At 43.7% G+C, this 18,263-nt stretch overlaps 1 protein-coding gene across 2 annotated transcripts; it reads left to right on the top strand.

Moving 5' to 3' along the window:
• Nucleotides 1-1,103: 1,103 nt before the first annotated feature.
• Nucleotides 1,104-18,208, top strand: CCAR2 (cell cycle and apoptosis regulator 2). 2 transcript variants are annotated; one of them, XM_056813696.1, is made up of 21 exons: nt 1,104-1,289; nt 1,989-2,085; nt 2,726-2,817; nt 3,298-3,389; nt 3,675-3,789; nt 3,955-4,084; nt 4,225-4,321; nt 7,846-7,965; nt 8,084-8,306; nt 8,400-8,513; nt 9,714-9,877; nt 10,223-10,394; nt 10,472-10,708; nt 10,805-11,023; nt 15,176-15,320; nt 15,431-15,513; nt 16,029-16,175; nt 16,337-16,448; nt 16,534-16,725; nt 16,879-17,084; nt 17,369-18,208. In XM_056813696.1, exons 2-21 carry the CDS (start codon nt 2,028-2,030, stop codon nt 17,411-17,413), a joined length of 2,763 nt encoding a protein of 920 aa, XP_056669674.1. In that variant the 5' UTR covers nt 1,104-1,289; nt 1,989-2,027; the 3' UTR covers nt 17,414-18,208. The 2 variants fall into 2 exon arrangements, with proteins under 2 accessions (XP_056669674.1, XP_056669675.1); XM_056813697.1 differs by having other exon boundaries at nt 1,270-1,655.
• Nucleotides 18,209-18,263: the final 55 nt, after the last annotated feature.

The following is an 18,263-nucleotide window of genomic DNA, read 5'->3' on the forward strand; positions in this document are numbered from 1 at the left end:
AAGGGAGCTTCTAATTCACTATTCTGGAGAGACCATAGCTCCATTCAACTCAACATACATTTATTAAGTGCTCATTCTATGGAACTCAAACAATACTTTGAATTCTTGACCTTTCCCATTGGTCTGGCTCTCATACCTCCAGGGTGGGGACCCTTCAAGTCAATGCATCACAGTTGTCTTTGGATCCCCTGTTTGTTGAATGACTTTCTCAGGTTTGCTTTAAGGTGGGGAGGAAAAGTGGATGAAAGGGACAGTAATAGAAGCAGTGTGGTACAATTGGATCTGGAGGAAAAGGACCTGGGTTCAGTTCTCACTTCTGACATTTACTACCATTTTGAACTTGGACAAATCACTTAAACAAGATCCTCTCTGGCCTCATTTTCTTTTTAACATGAGGGGGATTGAACTAAGTGGTTTTAAAGGTCCCTTTCATCTTTAGATTTATAATCCTAATAAAGGGAGAGGTGCATTGTGCATGTGAACTCTGGAAGAGAGAGACAGGAAGGTGTGACTTGAGGGATGAGGGATGTGACTTCCTGGGATGGAAGAAGGATAATTGTGTTTTGTACAGCTATGTGTCCTGGGGAGGGGGTGGTAAAGTACAGATAGAACTGGTTGAAGGGAGGTCAGACGTTCAGGTGTTGGGGCAGCCCCTGGTAGGGAAAGGTCATTGAGGTTGGAATTGTTAAGTCCAAAGACTGGACACTTCCTAAGCAATGTCACCTAGGCAAATCTCTGCCAGCCTCATTTTTCCCATCTGGAGGATGGGCATGACAATACTCACTGCATAGGGATATTGTGAAGATATCTTATTGTAGGGCATGATTGAGAAACGGGCAGGAGTTAGGGTAACTTCAGGTTACCCTAGGATAACTGGAGGCTGACTTTAGGGGAGCTTTGGGATGTGTAGCTCCTGGAAGTCATACGGTGGGGGCCCAGCAATGCTTTCTGGGATAGTAGGAGGAAAATGATGGGCCTAGTTCTGGGTTGGGGGTGGGGTGGGGGTTCTTTTACGTAGGAACTAATTTTTTGGAGTCTCCGCGTTCTCTCCGGACGCTTATAATGTGTGCACCGTGGCAAGACACCCCCGCCGACCCCAGTAGGGGGAGGCGCACTTCCGTTTCTAGGCTGTTGAGGGCTAGCGGGCGGGCTAAGGGGACAATATCCGGCAGGGAAGCGGCTCCTGAGCAGCGGTCGCGCTTCCGGCGAGGCGCTTCCGGTAGCGGTGGTGGCGGCAGCGGTGGTTCCGGGTGCCTTTGTCCCCCGGTGTCGCGACCCCGGGCCCACAGGTGGGTTCTGGGCCCTTCTCCTCCCTGCCTTCCGCCGGCGGCGAAGAGCTTCGGACCCCGGGACAGGGCTTCCCGCACCCGGGCCGCAGCTCGTAAACCCTCCCTCCCCGTTTCCGTGGCAACCAGCTTGAGCTCCGAGGAGGGGGCGAAATGGAAGCTGCGCCCCTCCCCCTTTTCTTTGCCCTCCGCCCCTCCCCCAGTGGTCTCTGGACTGCCTCTTCGGCCTGGGCAGGCGGAGGCGGGAAAGCCCGAGTGTGGTGCTTTGGGTTCGTCTGTTCGGGGAGCCCGGGCAGTCTGGCAGCACCGCCCTCCTCCATCCTCACCCCCGCCGCTCTCCCATCCCTTCATCCCCTCTCCACTCTAATGGTACCCAGCCCCCCCTCCCCATCACCAGTTTCTTTTATTTCATCTTCACCCTTACCTTCCTACTGTTCCCTCTCCTCCCCATCAGCATCTTTTATATCACTCCGTTTCTCAGCATGCCCTCCGTCCACACAATTTCCTTTTCCCTCTTCCCCTTGTCTTCGTCCCTTGCCCTTACTCCCTTGTTGCAGCATTATTCTTTCACTGTCTTTGCCCTTCTCTCCACCCTTTTTCTGTCCTTCGTCTCTCTTTTCCTTTCTTCCTATTTCCCCTCTACCAGGAGATTAGATCTCTTGTTTCCTTATGAAGTCTATAACGTTTCACTTTTCATCAAAGGTTTTTCCCAAGACTCAATAAAAGACACCAGCATTCTCAATGTCTCAGTTCAAGCGCCAGCGGGTCAACCCACTCCCAGGAGGACGAAACTTCTCAGGTTAGGCCCTATGCCCTGAACTGGTACTGTATTGGGAAATGCCTGCTTTGTCCCCACTAGAGCTAAGCTCCTCCCAGTTTTCCCTCTTGAGATTTCTCTAGCAGGTAGTGACATATTTCTTGTGGTACTTAAAGTAACAAACTTAAGCCCCTGCTCCTACTCATTTTCCCTGAGGTTATAGAAATTTCTAATGGAGCCTGTATAAGCAGTGGGAGGAGAAGCACTTGCTTAGAAATCCACCTGAGAGTGCGACCTGCTGTGTGGTGCTGATTAGCAGTGCCTGCTAGAGGTATTTAGAGGTTATATTATCTGTGGGTCATTGATTTAGAACTACAAGGTAGTTTAGTGGTCATTACCTCCAACCCCTCCTTTTACAGATTAGGAAGCTGAGGGTCTCAGAAATACAGGTAATGTGGTCAAATTAAAAATACACACAAGATACTATCTGAAGATAAGTGCAGTACATATGTAGACAATTTCCTTGCAGTTTGAAAGAGGAGGGAGGTGTTAAGTTCTTTTGACTCCAAAATCAGTTCACTTTCCACTTTACCAAGATACCTTACAAAATCTCTTCCTAATATGGAATTTAGAGTGGACCAAGTAGATGAAGGCCAACTCTCCTTTTGTTTTATTCTCATAGGCTCTGCATCCACCTCTCTTCTGGGTCCACCACCTGGTTTGCTCACCCCCCCTGTAGCTACAGAGTTGTCTCAGAACGCCAGGCACCTTCAGGTAGGCATTCATTTAGATATACTTTCTCCAGGGAGTTCTTGTCTTGGTATATGAATTCTGATGGTTCTTTGATCTTTATATTATGGGTCATTCCCCTCTTTTACTTTTTTTCTTCTAAGGGGAATGAGTAGACAACCCTTTGACTATACCTTGGGCTTGAGGATTATTTAGCTCCTCTGTATCCCAGAGCAAAAGGCCTCAGAGCTTGATGGCTCAGAAGCCAGTCTGATTTTCATCCATGACTGGATTATGTTTATTTTTATTCTTTAGTCTCCTATGGATTGAGATTTTCTGGTAAAGGAGATTTTTGTTATATTTTTTCATCCCTCTCTTTTACTGTATATCTTGATGACTCAGACTGTTGAGGGTGTATGAGGGCAAAGGTAGTTGGAAAGTAGGTCTCATGTTGATGGGGTTATGAGAGACACTCATTTGCTTCCAGCCATTTTTCTTCTTACTCACTCCCCTTTTACTTTACAGAGTGGAGAGAAGCAGCGTGTCTTTACTGGTATTGTCACCAGCTTGCACGACTACTTTGGGGTAGTTGATGAAGAGGTCTTTTTTCAGTTGAGGTAGGCTGAAGGCTCTGATGTTATTACACAGAGTGAGGATGCTTTGGCAGAAAAAAGTTGATTGGGTTAAGGTTCATCACCATGATGGTTGAGAAATTTCCGAGGCTTCCATTTGCATTGGGCCCCAGGGGATCTTATTGGTGACAGGCAGGAAATACCTGGGTAGAAGACCTTTTATACCGGAAGGTCTTCAGGGGAAGGGGAGGGACTGGTCTTTTTGAGGTGAGCAGGGGGCCTAGTCAGGCCCCTCTCCTCAATGGGCACTCTTGGCTTTTGTGCTGGCAGTGTGGTGAAAGGCAGGCTGCCCCAATTGGGGGAGAAGGTGCTGGTAAAGGCTGCATACAATCCTGGCCAGGCAGTGCCCTGGAATGCTGTCAAGGTTCAGACACTCTCCAATCAGGTACTCAGTCCTTGTCAGAATGTGCATTGGGGAAGGGAAGGAGAGAAACCCATATGACCTGAAAGCCAAGAAGGAGTCATACTTTTTGGGAGGGGGAGTATCATGTCTTAGGGTGTGTGAGCTTGTTATTAAGAGGCTCCTGAGTTCCTCATTTTCACTCCTCAGCCCTTGCTGAAGTCCCCAGCACCTCCCCTTCTACATGTGGCAGCACTGGGTCAGAAGCAAGGCATTCTGGGGGCCCAGCCCCAGCTGATCTTCCAGCCTCATCGGATTCCCCCACTCTTCCCTCAGAAGCGTGAGTATAATTGATATGGAGGGTGAGACATACTGGTTATGATTTGAACTAACAGGCTTCCAGTTCTATTCAGAACTGTGGATCTAAAGCCAGAGAGATTTCTCGAACTTTTTAGTTAAAATGTATTTTCTTTCCTTTAGCTTTGAGTCTCTTCCAAACATCCCCTACATTGCATCTGAGCCATCTGAGCAGGTTTCCCGCTCGGGGTCCTCATGGCCGATTGGATCAGGGTCGAAGGTAAGAAGACAGAACAAAGAAAATTGTTGTTTGTATGCTTCTAGAACATTCTTCTTTTTCATAGTATTGACCCTCTTTCTTTGATAGTCTCTGCAGCTGGTCACAGTTAAAATGATCAAATAAAACTGAACATTTCAGTGTTCGTTAAAATGACACTGCCACCTATGTTTTTAAAAAGTTACTGATTTAAATTGTGCATACTCATAAATGTGTAATAGAAGTCTTTAGATTTATATAGTATTTTAAAATAAAGGAAAGCAAAGGCCTGAGGTTTGAGTTTGGAGCAGGTGTATTGAATTGGACCTTTGGGATATTTTTAATATGTCTTATAAGATATAAGAATATGTTTTGCCAAGAATGTGATATTAGTTCTTGACATCCAGTACTGCTTTGACCTCTTCCTAAAGGTTTTCACTTTTTTCCCTGAGAGCTAACTTACTTTTACCTTGGAATCATAATCTCAGTTGGAAGGCATCTCAGAAGCCATTTGATACAACCCCAAATGAGCAAGAATACTTTTGCATATTCCTGACAAGTAGACTTCTAGCTGTTAACTGGATGTAACTGGATACCTACTACCTCTCAAGGCAATTCATTCCATTGTTGGAAAGCTCTTTTCTTTTTCATCTCACTAAAATTTATCTCTTGGAAACTTCCATCTACTTTTGCCCTTGAAGGCCAAGTTATAATACCTCTTCCACATGATAACTTCAGATATTTGGAAACAGTTATCAAGATTCCCCTCTAGTTCCTTTCCCCATTCCTTCAACTAGCCCCTGTTAGTATGATCTTGAGGTCATTCATCTTGTTTTCTCTCTCCTATCTAATCTCCATCCTTTAAATGTTCTTTCTAAAATATAGTGCCCCCAACTGAACTCAGTAGTCTGACTAGGCAGAGGATAGTGGGACAAATTCTCCTTTGTTCTGGACACTGTTTCTGTTAATGCAGTCTCAGATCAAATTAGCTTTTGTGCCTGCTGTATCACAAACAGACTAGGGTTTTGTATGTGTGTGCGGGTGTGTTTTTAGCTTTGGTCAGATTCTCCTTTGAAATGAAATTCAAAGAGGGATAAAACCCTCATATCCTAAATATTAGTAGGGGCTATAAAAAATAAGGAAGCCAGTCAGAATCTTGAAAAGGAACCCTGCAAAACTTAGGGCAAAGTTTTACAGTGATGTGGCCAGGCTGCAGTTAGTTCTTATTTGCTTATAAATAAGTCTGTCTTGAATTCCCAACTCAGAGATAAGCCTAGAGCCTTCAAGATTGCTTATCTTGAGGCTTCTATTTATGCTTCTCTTGATTTTTCTAATTCTCATGGTGTTGGAATATATCTTTAAGGAGACGTCACATATGCAAATCTTTTATTCATTACTTTATGGGCTTCATTATCTTTATTAAATGAAGGGATTAACTAGGATGACCACTAAAGGTTCCTTCCAACTTTGATATTCTGTGCAGTGGTTTTATTCTTGAACTGTTAAAAGATAATCTAAATCAGGTGAAAAACATATTAAGTTTTTTTGTTTCAGACTAAAATGTAAATCAGTTATGGAGTCACCAATTGACTCTCCTTTGCATGCCAGACATTAATGATGCCTATGTGTAACTTTGGTCTTAGCTTTACAGTGATTGAGTTTGTAGTAGATGGAAATAATTGCATAGAGGAAGATTGTTTTACTGGTTGGTAAAAAAATATATGTAAGATAAGAAAGGAGATAGTAGAAATTAGGTGCTTTCAGAGATGTTCAATTTCAAGAGGAATCCAGTTTGGATTGGAAAGGAATAATTGCATTTGAGGATGATTGTTTTATTATTTTGGGAAAAAAAATATGTGGGGGTAGGAAAGAAAGTGGTAGAAATTAGATGCTTTCAGAGGATGGTTTAGCTTTTTGTTTTTTGTCATCCAGAACTTTCCATATTGGTCACTGTTGTAAGAGCAAAGTCATACATAACCAAATTCCCAAAATAAAACCAAAAAATACACTTATGTGAAAGATGACTCCAACAGTTCTTTCACTAGAGGTGGATAGCATTCCCCATCATAAGTCTTTCAGGATTGTCCCAGGTCATTGCATTGCTGAGAGTAGTCAGGTTTTCATAGCTTATACTGTATACAATGTTCTCCCAGTTCTGCTTATTTCACTCTGTATCAGTTCCCACAGATCTTTCCAGCTTTTACTGAAATCATCCTGTTTATCATTTCTTGTAGCACAATAGTATTCCATTACCAACGTGTACCACAAGTTGTTCAGCCATTCCCCAATTGATGGGACATCCCTCAATTTTCAATTCTTTGCCACTACAAAAAAGAGCAGCTATAAATATTTTTGTACAAGTGGATCCTTTCCCCTTAGATGTTCAGTTTTAAGAGGCGTCATTAACATCATTAACTATGCTGGAAGGTATGTTTCTCTGATTCCACATTTAGAAAGGACATGAATAAACTGGTGAATGTCCAGAGGAGGGCAGCTTGGATGGTGAAGTCTTGAGTTCATGTCACATGGGGATATAATCTATCATTGAAAGAACTGGGGATGTTTAGTCTGGGGAAGAGAAAACTTGAGTGACATTTTGGTTGGCGCTACAACCTATTTGAAAGGATGTTGTATGGGAGATAGACTTGTTCTGTTTGACTCTGGATTATAGACCATTAGCAATAGGTGGAAGGTACAGAGAGACAAATTTAGACTTGATGTCAAAAAACACAATTAGAGCTGTCCACAAATAAATGAGCTGTATCATGAGGTAATGGGTCCCCTCTCTTTCAATCAAAGGCTGGATGGCCACTTTTGGTTATGGGTTAGACTAGATAGCCACTTACCTCTCTTGCAATCCTGAAATTCTGTGATTTGATGAAGACAGCTACTCATTTGGGGATCTAGAGTATCCCACTGGACTTTTTGTTTTATTTCTCCTAGGGCTTTGAGGCTGGGTATGTTTCTTCTGACTATTTCCTATGTTGAGGTTTGCTTTTTTATTGCTAATGAATTATAACCAGGTCCTGGTTGCTTACAGTATTAGGAAAACCTGTCTTGGATTATTCCAAACCATAGGGATTTAATAAACTATGCATTGTACCAAGAAAGTATGATATTTACTAAAAATCACTTAAACTACTAGTCTGGCTGTGTACAGTTGTCCAAATGATTTCAAAGCTGGATCACAGAAATATCGAAATTCTTGTAGACACAACTGAGAGGAGGCATTCTTTTTGCCTTGAGTTAAGTGACCCTCAAATCATTCAAGAATTAGCACTTGAATCTCTGATATTGAAGGTCAATGAGAAGAGAAGGAAACAGGTCTGGTACAAACATGGGGATGCTTGGTTATTCTGCAGTGAGTAATTTACCCCTGAATAATTGAGAGCTGATTATGTTTATTTGAAGAGGTGGGACTTTCCTATCTGGGACAATCTGGGAATGAGTTAATAGAAGATAGGGATTATCTCTCTTTAACTCACTTAATAATAGCATCAAATATATATGGGTATTTAACACTCTGATGATGATGTTTCAACCTTCAGTGATGACTATGATTCCAAGAAACGCAAACAGAGGGCAGGTGGGGAGCCTTGGGGTGCTAAGAAGCCAAGACATGAATTACCCCCTTATCGGGTCCATCTTACTCCCTACACTGTGGACAGGTGAGCATTCAGATCTATTTGGTACAAAGGAACTTTATGGGGGCTGAAAAGTGTGTGAGTGGGAGAGTTTGATGATGGGATTCCCTATGACCCCACTTTCTCTTCTCTTGGCCTGCAGCCCCTCCTGTGACTTCTTAGAACTACAGCGCCGTTATCGAAGTCTCTTGGTACCCTCAGACTTTTTGGTTGTGCATCTGAGTTGGCTGTCAGCCTTCCCCTTAAGCCAGCCTTTCTCCCTACATCATCCAAGCCGAATTCAGGTATCTTCAGAGAAGGAACAAGGCCCAAGTGCTAACTCTGAGTCCACTCCACCAGATTCTGACATGACTTACAGTGCTAAGGTGAGTTGGCAGGATCTTGTTGCTTTTCTCATGGTTTAGGAGAACCTTCCTGTTATCTGATTGTTATTAACTTTCCTTGCTGCCTCTTCTCAGGTACTTTTGCTTTCCTCCCCGGGGCTAGAAGAATTATATCGTTGCTGCCTGCTATTTGTGGAAGACATGGCTGAGCCAAGGGAGAGTCCAGAACATCCTTTGAAGCAGATAAAGGTTAGAGTTGGAGTGGTCTGGGATTTGTGAAGCAAAATCTTTAAATCCTATTCTTTTCCTTACTCTGGTACCTGTTCACTGGTACTGTCCAGCTCCTACCAAAGTACTGGCTACAATTTCACTGAATTTCCCTTTGCAGCAAGTATTTATTTTCTTATTTTAGCAGCTCTTTAAAAAATTTTTCTTTATTCCAGTAACAAATTTACACATAAGTTTTCCAAGGTTACATGATTCATGCTGTCTCCCTCCCCTCCTCCTGGAGTTGACAAGCAATTCCATTGGGTTTTACATGTATTATCACCCCAAACCTATTTCTATATTGTTCATTTTTGTAATAGAGTAATCTTTTAAAACCAAAGCCCCAAATCTTAGACTATATAAACAAGTGATGAATCATATGTTTTCTTCCACATTTCTATTACAATAGTTCTTTGGAGGTGGATAACAATCTTTTCATAAGTCCCTCAGACTCATCCTGGATCACTGTATTGCTGTTACTAGCAAAGTCTGTTACATTTGATTGTGCCACAATGTTTCAGTTACTGTGTACAATGTTCTCCTGGTGCTGCTTATTTTCACTCTGAATCAGTGCATGTAGATCTTTCCAGCTCTTTCTGAAATCATTCTGTTCATCATTCCTTACAGCACAATAGTATTCCACAATTTGTTCAGCCATTCCCCAGTTGAGGGATGTCTTCTCAGTTTCCAACTTTTTGTCACCACAAAAAACCCAGCTATAAATATTTTTGTAAAAACAGGTCCATCCCCAATTTTTTCTCTTTTGAGATGATTTTGTGATTTTACAGATGAGAAAACTGAGGCCTGAAAAGCCCACAAGTTTGCCAGATTACACAGCTAATAATTCCTGGTAAAGTTGGGACTAGAACCCTTGACTTTATCCACTCCTTCCTGGTAATAGAATGTGGAGGTTTGTTGAGGGGGCAAGGGACATGAGGGAGGACCCACTTAAAACTTTTTTCTTTTTAAACCCTTATCTTCTGTCTTGGAATCAATACTGGATATTGGTTCCAAGGCAGAAGAGTGGTAAGGGGTCTAAGTGACTTGCCCAGGGTCACATAGCTAGGAAGAGTCTGAGGCCAGATTTGAATCCAGGACCTCCCATCTCTGGGCCTGGTTCTCAATCCACTGAGTTACCCAGCTGCCCCCTTAATCAAACTTTAAAAAATTCCTTGTTCACAGTTTTTGCTGAGGAGGAAAGAGGATGAGGCTGTGATGGTAGGGGGTGAGTGGTCACCTTCTCTAGATGGTCCAGACCCAAAGGCTGATCCCCAGGTATTGGTTCGAACTGCTATCCGCTGTGCCCGAGCTCAGACAGGCATTGACTTGAGCAATTGTACAAAGTGGTGAGTATCCTTTCTGCAGTTTTTGTTTGGGGCAATCATTTAGTGTAGTTGGTGAGAGTATTGTGTTTAAACCAAGGTAACAGGTTAAGGCTCCATTTAGATTTGCTAATTTCCCACCATTCTGTGACCCCAGCCTATATTAGTAGGTGGCAATTGACCACAAAGGGGGCTCAGTGACCGTGTTTGTGTGTGGTTTAGTGCCTGTCTATCACCCTTTCTGGCTCCACAGCAGTGTGTATTTGGTAAAGGGAAGGGTCATGGTTTTTAACTTGTGACTTCTATATGGGGGGGACTGCAGAGTTCATCAGAGGCGAGTGTCTCAGTGCCTCCTTTTTCTGGGAGCAGGTGGCGCATTGCTGAATTCCGGTACATACAACTGGGACCCCCTCGGCGGCAGCGGACAGTAGTGGTGTATCTACCAGACATCTGGACTCTTATGCCATCCCTGGAGGAGTGGGAGGCCCTGTGTCAGCAGAAAGTTGCTGAGACAGTGGCCCCACTCCAGGATACTGTGATGGTAAGTCTGACCCTGGGAGAGAGAGAGTCCAAAGTATTTGGACTAACAGGTGATGACTTGTTTTTTTTGCTTCCTAGGAAGCAGAGGCTTCTGTAGAGGAAACGAACTCATCTGAACTTGGAGCAGCAGCAGAGGCTTCCGAACAAGACCCAGAGAATCCTGAGCTTAGTCTGCAGCAGGAAATGGATCCTTCTCTCCCAGAGGCCCCTCCTCCTCCTCTGGAGCCTGTTATAATAGCCCAGCCTGGCTGTACTAACTTTTCCCTCCATGCTTTATTGGAGGATCGGAGGCCAAGAGAAAAGATCTCATTTGAGGTAGATGTGGAAGGTCTGGGGAATATGTTGGGCTAGTGGAACTTAGATGAACTACTTCCACTTGGTATTCATGCACCCTCAACTCTGCATTAACAGGTAATGGTGTTGGCAGCACTGTTTCAGGAGATGCTGCAACGAGACTTTGGATACAAAATCTATAAGATGTTGCTGAGCCTGCCTGAAAAAGAGGTGCCCCCACCAGAGCCAGAAAAGGAGGAAGTGGTCAAGGATGAGGTAGCCAAGGAGGAAGTGGCCAAAGAATCCAAGGATGAAGCACAGAATGAGGGGACGTCTACTGAGCCAGACAACTTGTTGGTGAGTGCTGAGGCCAGAGAGTAGTAAGAGTTTCATTCAGTGAGAACCTGGACACCAGGAGGCTGTTATGTGCACTGGCCCTGGGCTAGGTACTGGGTCTCCTAAGTGCAAAAAAAAGAAAATTATGTATTTATGGTGAGTTGACAGGATGACCACAAGGACATAACACCTATATGGCAATCAATAGAACTCTGAGGCTAGACGTTAAAGAGTAATAAGCACATTTCAGGTGTGGGGGTGACCAGTGCAAAGGAATGGAGCCTGGAGATGGCATATTGTTTATGAGAAACAGAAAAGAAATGGAGTAATGGACTATGAGATTGGAAAGGTAGTTTGGGTAAGGCTTTAGGGGCTAAATGAAGGAGTTTTATTTTATCCCAAAGGCAACAGGATGCCAGTGGAGTTGGTGGAGTGGGGAAATTTCATAAAATATATCTGTGTTTGAGGAAAATCATGTTGGCAGCTGTGTGTAGGATGGACTGAAGTGTGGAGAGACCCAAGGCAGGGAGGCTGGTTAGGAGATTGTTGCAGAAAACTAGGTAAAAGGTGATGAGATCCTGATTTAAAGTGTTAACTGTGTGAAGGGAGAAAAGGGCCACGTGAGAGACTGTGGAGGTGGAAGTGTCACCAGTTTGGCAGTTGGCTCAGTATGTGGGGTGAGGGTGTTTGAAGAGCCCAGGATAATGCTGAGATTGGGGACCAACAATGGAAGGGTGCTGGTGGCTTCCACTGAAAATAGGGGAAGTGTAGAGGAGGGGAGGGCTTAGGGGGAGAGATAATGAGTTCTGCTTTAGGTGAGTTAAAGATGCCTCTGGGACATCCAGCTTGAAACGGCCACTCGGCAAGTGTTGATGTGGGACTGCAGCTGGGAGAAGAAACGGGCTGGCTATCGAGGTGGACAGGCATCTGCATTAGGTGATGATCAAGCCCAGAGGTTATTTACTGAAAGAATATACAAGGAGAAGAGGACCTAGAGCAAGGCCCTGGGGACACCAAGAGTCTAGGGAGCAGGACATGGATGAGTAGCTTGAGAAGAGGCAGACCAAGACCCAATATAAGCACTGAAGGAAACATAGTTGACAAGTCAGAGAGGCCAGAAAAATGTCAGTGGGGTATGTAGGTTAGCCAGAACTCTTTTTGCTTTTCTAAGATTAGTGAACATACTTTCCTGCTGAAGTATGGTTTTAGTGAACATGATTTCACTTCTCTTTGGAATTTGAGGAACTTCTCATCAAAAGGCATTGATGAGCTGTGTGGTACTGGACCTGGAATCAGGAAGCCTTGAGCTCAGGTCTGCCTCAGATATTTAATAGCTGTGTGACCCTGGGCCAGTCGATATAATCGTTCTTATCTCCTAGGGTGGTTGTGAGATATTTGTAAGGTCCTTAGCACAGTGCGTAGTAGGCACTTGATAAATCCATCCTTCCTCCCAGCCTGTCTCCCTCCTTTCCTCCTTCTGATGGATTTGTAATTCCATTGTTGCTGGTACTTTCTTCACTGGTGCAGACTGTAACCCATTCATGCTTTCTTATGTATCAGCTCTGAAAAGCTCTTAAGTCTTCTTGAATTTGTGGATACCAGTGCATTTCCTCAATCATATCTTTAATGAACATTTAATAAGCTGTAGCCCACTTAGGCCCACCAACTACATGACTATTATATAGCATCATGGTGCACTTGTCCTCCTAATGTAAAACAGATCACTTTCCTCCTAATTCAATTCAGAGCCAAGTTTGTGGCCTGTCTGTGTCCAGTACATGCACTCATGGAATAGGTCTGGGCTCCTCACCCGTCCACAGCAGCCTAATGAAGGCAGCAGGAGTTTTTCATTTCAACATGACAAACAGTGTTTCAGTCTCAAAGTAGGTGCTGAGGATTTCAAGACAATCCTTAGTGGGGTTTTTTTACTGTGTGAATAAAGCATTCAATGGAATTCTTTTGAGTGTAGATTCACTGAGGAGGCCCTGTAAGATTCTGGTGCTTGATGTAATTATAATTACCACAGTATGAATTGCAAACAGGGTCATCTGGAGAATTTCACCATCCATAGGGAGTTCCTCTACTATTTGGATTCTGTACAGAACAGCTTTCATGAAAGTAATGAACACTTTCTGGCATTTAAATAAGATTTTTTTAAACAGATTGATCTCTGTGGTGTCATTTTATCAAGGAATTTTATATTTGCAGGAGTCACCTTTTTGAGAGAAACCTTTTTAGGTTGCATTTTGATTTCTGGAGTTAAATGCTTTTTTGTGTGTGTGTGTGATCAACAAACAGAAGTATTTAATTTCCTATATGTCATTTTTATGATTCTGAAGAAGGGGTCTGCAAAAACCTGACTCCTTCCCCATGTTTTCACCTTTACAGACAAGAAACTGGACAGATGAGTTGGAAGTTACTGATCAGACTTCATAGGCAGCTTTTTATTTTCATTTTTTTGGCAACATCACCTCTGATTTTTGAACCTCCAGTCTTCATTCTTGAGATATCTTGAAAACTGATCCCTTGGTACTTTCAAATCATGCTCCCTTCTGCACGGAGTTTTTCTGTGTGTACTCAATTTGACCTAGTTTCTGAGATGTCATCATTTTGTGACTTAATTTCTCAAATTGCACATTTGGTTCTGAGGTGTTAGAATCCAGATGTAGTTCCACCTTCTTCAATAAGAATAAATTGTTTAGGGGCAGCTGGGTGGCTCAGTGGATTGAGAGTCAGACCTGGAGTTAGGAGGTCATGGGTTCAAATCTGGCCTGAGACACTTCCTTAACTATGTGACCCTAGGCCAGTCACTTAACTCCATTGCCTAGCTTACCACTCTTCTCTCTTAGAATCAATACATAATATTGATTTTAAGACGGAAGGGAAGAGTTTAAAAAAAAAAAAGAATAGATTGTTTATTAAGAAAACAAAAAAACAAAAATACTAATAGATGGTTGTTCCATTTTGTACCTATTTGCTCTCCTTAACAGTTTCATACAAATGCTCTTAGCTTAGTTGAATGCCTGTCAAACTTTCTGTAGACTTCTTCGGTCCTGTGTTGACTATTACCTTCTGCAAATGAGAGTAGTGCCCACCTTTGACAAACCTGTCTTTCCCTGATCATACACCCTGAACTATTATTGTATTTGGCTGTCATGCCTAGCAGGTAGAGAAAGAATATGCTGGTTGAAGTGGTTTCTGGCCCCTTTTGGTCTTCCCTTCCTTGTTGTGGTGGTTATTTCATAGGATAAACTTCTCTTAACAATTGGTGATAATCTGAGTCAATTTTTTTTTTAAACTAAAAAAACCGAACAAACTCTTTACTTTCTGTCTCAGAATCCAAGTATCAGTTCCAAGGCAGTAAGAGCTAGGCAAGAGGAAGGTTAAGTGACTTGCTCAGGTTCACACAGCTAAGAAGTATCTGAGATCAGATTGAACCTAAGACCTTCTGTCTCTAGGCCTGGCTCTAGTCACAGAGAAGTCAACGTTTTTATTTTTTTCAGTCAATAATAGGTGCTTTTGGAATGATTTAAAATTTTGCTGAGTTTTCTTATCTTTATCCTTCTGATTTTAATGTTTATTTTTATTTTTGCTCAGCATATTTTCCAGAATATTTTTCTCTCTTCCTTCTAATCTTATTGAAGTATGGAACTGAAAGGTGGAGAAAATTATTAGGAGAAAGAGGAAGTGGCTCCTGGGTTCAAACCCCAACCCTGACAATTTAATCCCTATGTTACTTGGGACAAATCAGTCAATTTCCCTGGGGCTTAGTTTTCTCACCTATAAAATGAGGGGCCTGGACAAGATGGTTTCAGAGATCCTTTCTAGCTCTAAAGCAAGAAAATGTCACCAACCCAAGGACAAAAAAGCAAAGTGAGATTTGCTTAAAACAAACAAAAAAACCAACACTGAAAATCAGTTTTTCTTGTAAGTTACCTCATCTGTTAAGAGCTTAGTTTAGGGAGAAGTTGGAGGAGAATGTTTCTTTGGGCTGTGAAAACTCCTTATGTTCTGTGTTTTCCCTATGATCAGCTCTGGCTTTTCTGTGGGACTAAATTCAAGTTCTAGAACAAGCACCTTGAACCTCAGTTAATGTATTTAAATGTTTTGCAAATGTGAACATGATATAGAAATGTGAACTAATTGTTTTTACTACTGCTCTGCTCCTCACAGAAGGAGGATGGACTTTTGCCCAAGCCTTCAGCTTCTGGTGAAGAGGAAGAGGAGAAAGCCCGGGGTGAAGCATCTGAGGACCTCTGTGAGCTGAGCTTGGATGCAGAACTGCTGCTGCTGAGGGAAGAAGTAGAGGAGGACTTTGGTATGTTGGGAGCCTGAGAAAGGAGGGAGAAGGACTTTGGTATGGGCGAGATTATTCAGTGATTGGAGTCTGATGCTTTTCCTTCACCTGATTATTCTGGGACTCTTCAGCAGGGACAAAGCTAGAAGATGCTGAGGTACGATCTGTTGCCTCAAACCAATCAGAGATGGAATTCTCCTCCCTCCAGGACATGGTGAGGATCACTGCTTTCTCACCTCTTCCTCACTAAATAGGATGGATGTTATCAGTTCAGGGAGGCATGTAATCTGAGCATTAGGATTCCTTACATCTTGGTGGACACCAAATGGCCCTTGGCTTCTTGCTTGTTCTGCATGATGGAGAATACACACTTAGGGAGAAAATTTCAGTATATAGACATCCAGGACCAATAGAATTCAGTGTCTGAGAAAAACACTTAACCTCAACTTCCACAGAAAAGCATCTGTATATCAGAACCTCCTAAGGGTTCTTCTGATAATCATCAGACTTGAATTTTATGGAACTAGTTTCAGAACTAAAAAACTATCCACAGAAATTTGGTAACTGGAATTCCTTTACTCAAATTGGCCCAACAGACTTCAGACTTCTCTAATTTACTCTCCTGTACATTTGGTAAGAACCCAAGCAATGTAGTTTAGCTATAAGAGGCTATATTTATAAACACTAAGCCAATGGGAAGTTTTTCTTCATTTTCCCTGGTTCTCTCAGCCCAAGGAGCTAGACCCCTCAGCTGTGTTGCCCCTGGACTGTCTTCTTGCTTTTGTGTTCTTTGATGCCAACTGGTGTGGCTACCTTCACCGACGAGACCTAGAGAGGGTCCTCCTCACTCTTGGACTTCAGCTCACTGCAGAGCAGGTATCTTTTCTCTTTCTCTATTTCCACCTTGCCCTTGGATGACTTGTTTTCTCTTCAGTGTACTCTCTCCCTGCCCCCTCCCCAACGTCAAGCCAAGTATTTCTTAGTCCTTGATTCTTGTATTGGCTAAAATGCAGTGATGGATTGCATGTTGTCTGTAGGCCAAAAAGCTGGTTAGCCGGGTGGTGAGCCAGAACATTTGTCAGTACCGGAGTCTTCAGTACAGTCGTCAAGATGGCCTGGATGGCGGGCTCCCTGAGGAGGCGCTCTTTGGTAAGTACAACTCTACCTCACTTTGTAAGTCGAAGGCTCAGCTTTCTTCTCAGATCTTCTAATCTCTTCTCTTGGTCCTTTCAAGGAAACTTGGATCTGCTGCCGCCTTCTTCTGGGGAAAACACAAAGCCAATTGCCCCTCATGCAGAGCATCGAGGCCTGGTGTCTCATAATGGCAGCCTGATTCATGTGGGGAACCTATTGCAGCGGGCAGAGCAGCAAGATAGCGGGCGGCTTTACTTGGAGAACAAGATTCACACACTGGAACTGAAGCTGGGTGAGAAGCCTTATCAGCCCCAAGGGCCTTGTGTTTATTATATTACCCCATGGGCTGTGTGCATCTTGGTGTTGCACAAGCAGTGGTTTTTTTCCCCATTCCAAAGATATCCTGGAATTGAAAGAGCAAAGATTTCTGGGGTTTTCTTTCCAGAGGAGACCCATAGCCGCTTCTCCACCACTGAGGCTACCAATAAGACGCTGTCAGCAGATATGCAGGAACTTCGGACACGGCTGGCAGAGGCTGAAGAGATGGCTCGCACAGCTGAGAGGCAGAAGAATCAGCTGCAGCGTCTGCTACAGGAATTTCGAAGGCGTTTGACTCCTTTACAGCAGGAGATGCAGCGGATGGCAGAGAAGGTGGGGGAATCGAGTACTGGGGGGAGGGGGAAGATCTGTTCTTATGAAAAATGAGGAAGGCCACATGAAGTTCTGATGGGAGAGGAGGGCTAGAGGGACAGCTCATTTTCTTCTCATTCACTAATTCCCTGGGCCTTTTTGTTTGAGACTACTTGAAAGAAGTAATCTATTGTTCCCCATTCTCTATTGCCAGATTTCAGGAACCTGTGATTTTTCCTTTCCTGCCTTACCTCAGCCCCTCTCCCCATCCTAGGGTCCTAATCCTTAATACACATGTATTTCAGGCTGACAGCTGGGGAGAGAAAGAGGAACCAGCACCTAGCAACTGAGGCTGCTGAGGCTGAAGGGCACTGCACAGCAACTGCCACCCAGTGAGCTCAGCGATGGAGGCTGATGACATTAGACCCTCTGAGCACCAGAAAGCAGCTGGAGGAGAGCCTGGGAACCGCAGGCAGGGGAGGCCGACAGTGCTCAGTATCTCCAAAACAAATGAGGGGGGAGGGGCCTGGGCAGTGAGAGGAAGAACAGGACTATCAGAGAGGGGAGGGACCCAATTTACACTAATAGAGCATCTTTCCTTCTCACTCCTGGAGTGTCATTTCTTCCTCTACTGTGGTTCCTTCTGGAGCCCTTTTAATCTTGTGCTTCCTCATATACTCCCAGTTTTAGAATGAGACAAAAGAGGGAAGGGGAAGGCATTGTGATAGCCTGACAGCCTGTCATCAGGCCTAGCACCAACAGACTTTCTGGACAGAGAGTCAGGGAGTCCAGTCATGGGTATTGGAGCTTTGATCTAGTCAAGTGACACCCATCCTGCTGAGCTATAGAGGCAGATCCTTGGGGGGGGAAGAACTCAGGGATCCTGCCAAAAGATAGGGGCCAGCTGTTTGTAGGCCTGCACTCTGACAACCCTAGATGAAATCTCTTGCCAGGTGAAAGCTGTTCCTTTCCCTTCTGCTCTTTGTTCAGAATGTGGTAATGGCTGGGCCTGGTAGGCTGAGCCTTTCTGTTACCTTTGTAATTCTCACCTCTTTCCATAACCCACAGTTCCAGTTTGACTTTGTATATATAAAGTTGTCCTTTTTTTGGCTTTTTGTTTTTTAAATAAACCAAAATCAAAACCACAGTGTGTTCCTGCAGCCCTGAAGGGCCTGTTCCCCTGCTGTTTCCCTGAGTTAA

The sequence above is a fragment of the Monodelphis domestica genome, chromosome 1, assembly GCF_027887165.1.
Source record: "Monodelphis domestica isolate mMonDom1 chromosome 1, mMonDom1.pri, whole genome shotgun sequence".
In the NCBI taxonomy this organism is placed as follows: Eukaryota; Metazoa; Chordata; class Mammalia; order Didelphimorphia; family Didelphidae; genus Monodelphis; species Monodelphis domestica.

Excerpts from the sequence above, each read along its gene's own strand:
- CCAR2 (XM_056813696.1), top strand. The coding sequence starts at position 2,028 with ATGTCTCAGTTCAAGCGCCAGCGGGTCAACCCACTCCCAGGAGGACGA. Across the intron at positions 4,322-7,845 it reads CGATTGGATCAGGGTCGAAG|TGATGACTATGATTCCAAGA; the intron begins GTAAGAAGACAG and ends TTCAACCTTCAG. Across the intron at positions 16,449-16,533 it reads CCCTGAGGAGGCGCTCTTTG|GAAACTTGGATCTGCTGCCG; the intron begins GTAAGTACAACT and ends GGTCCTTTCAAG.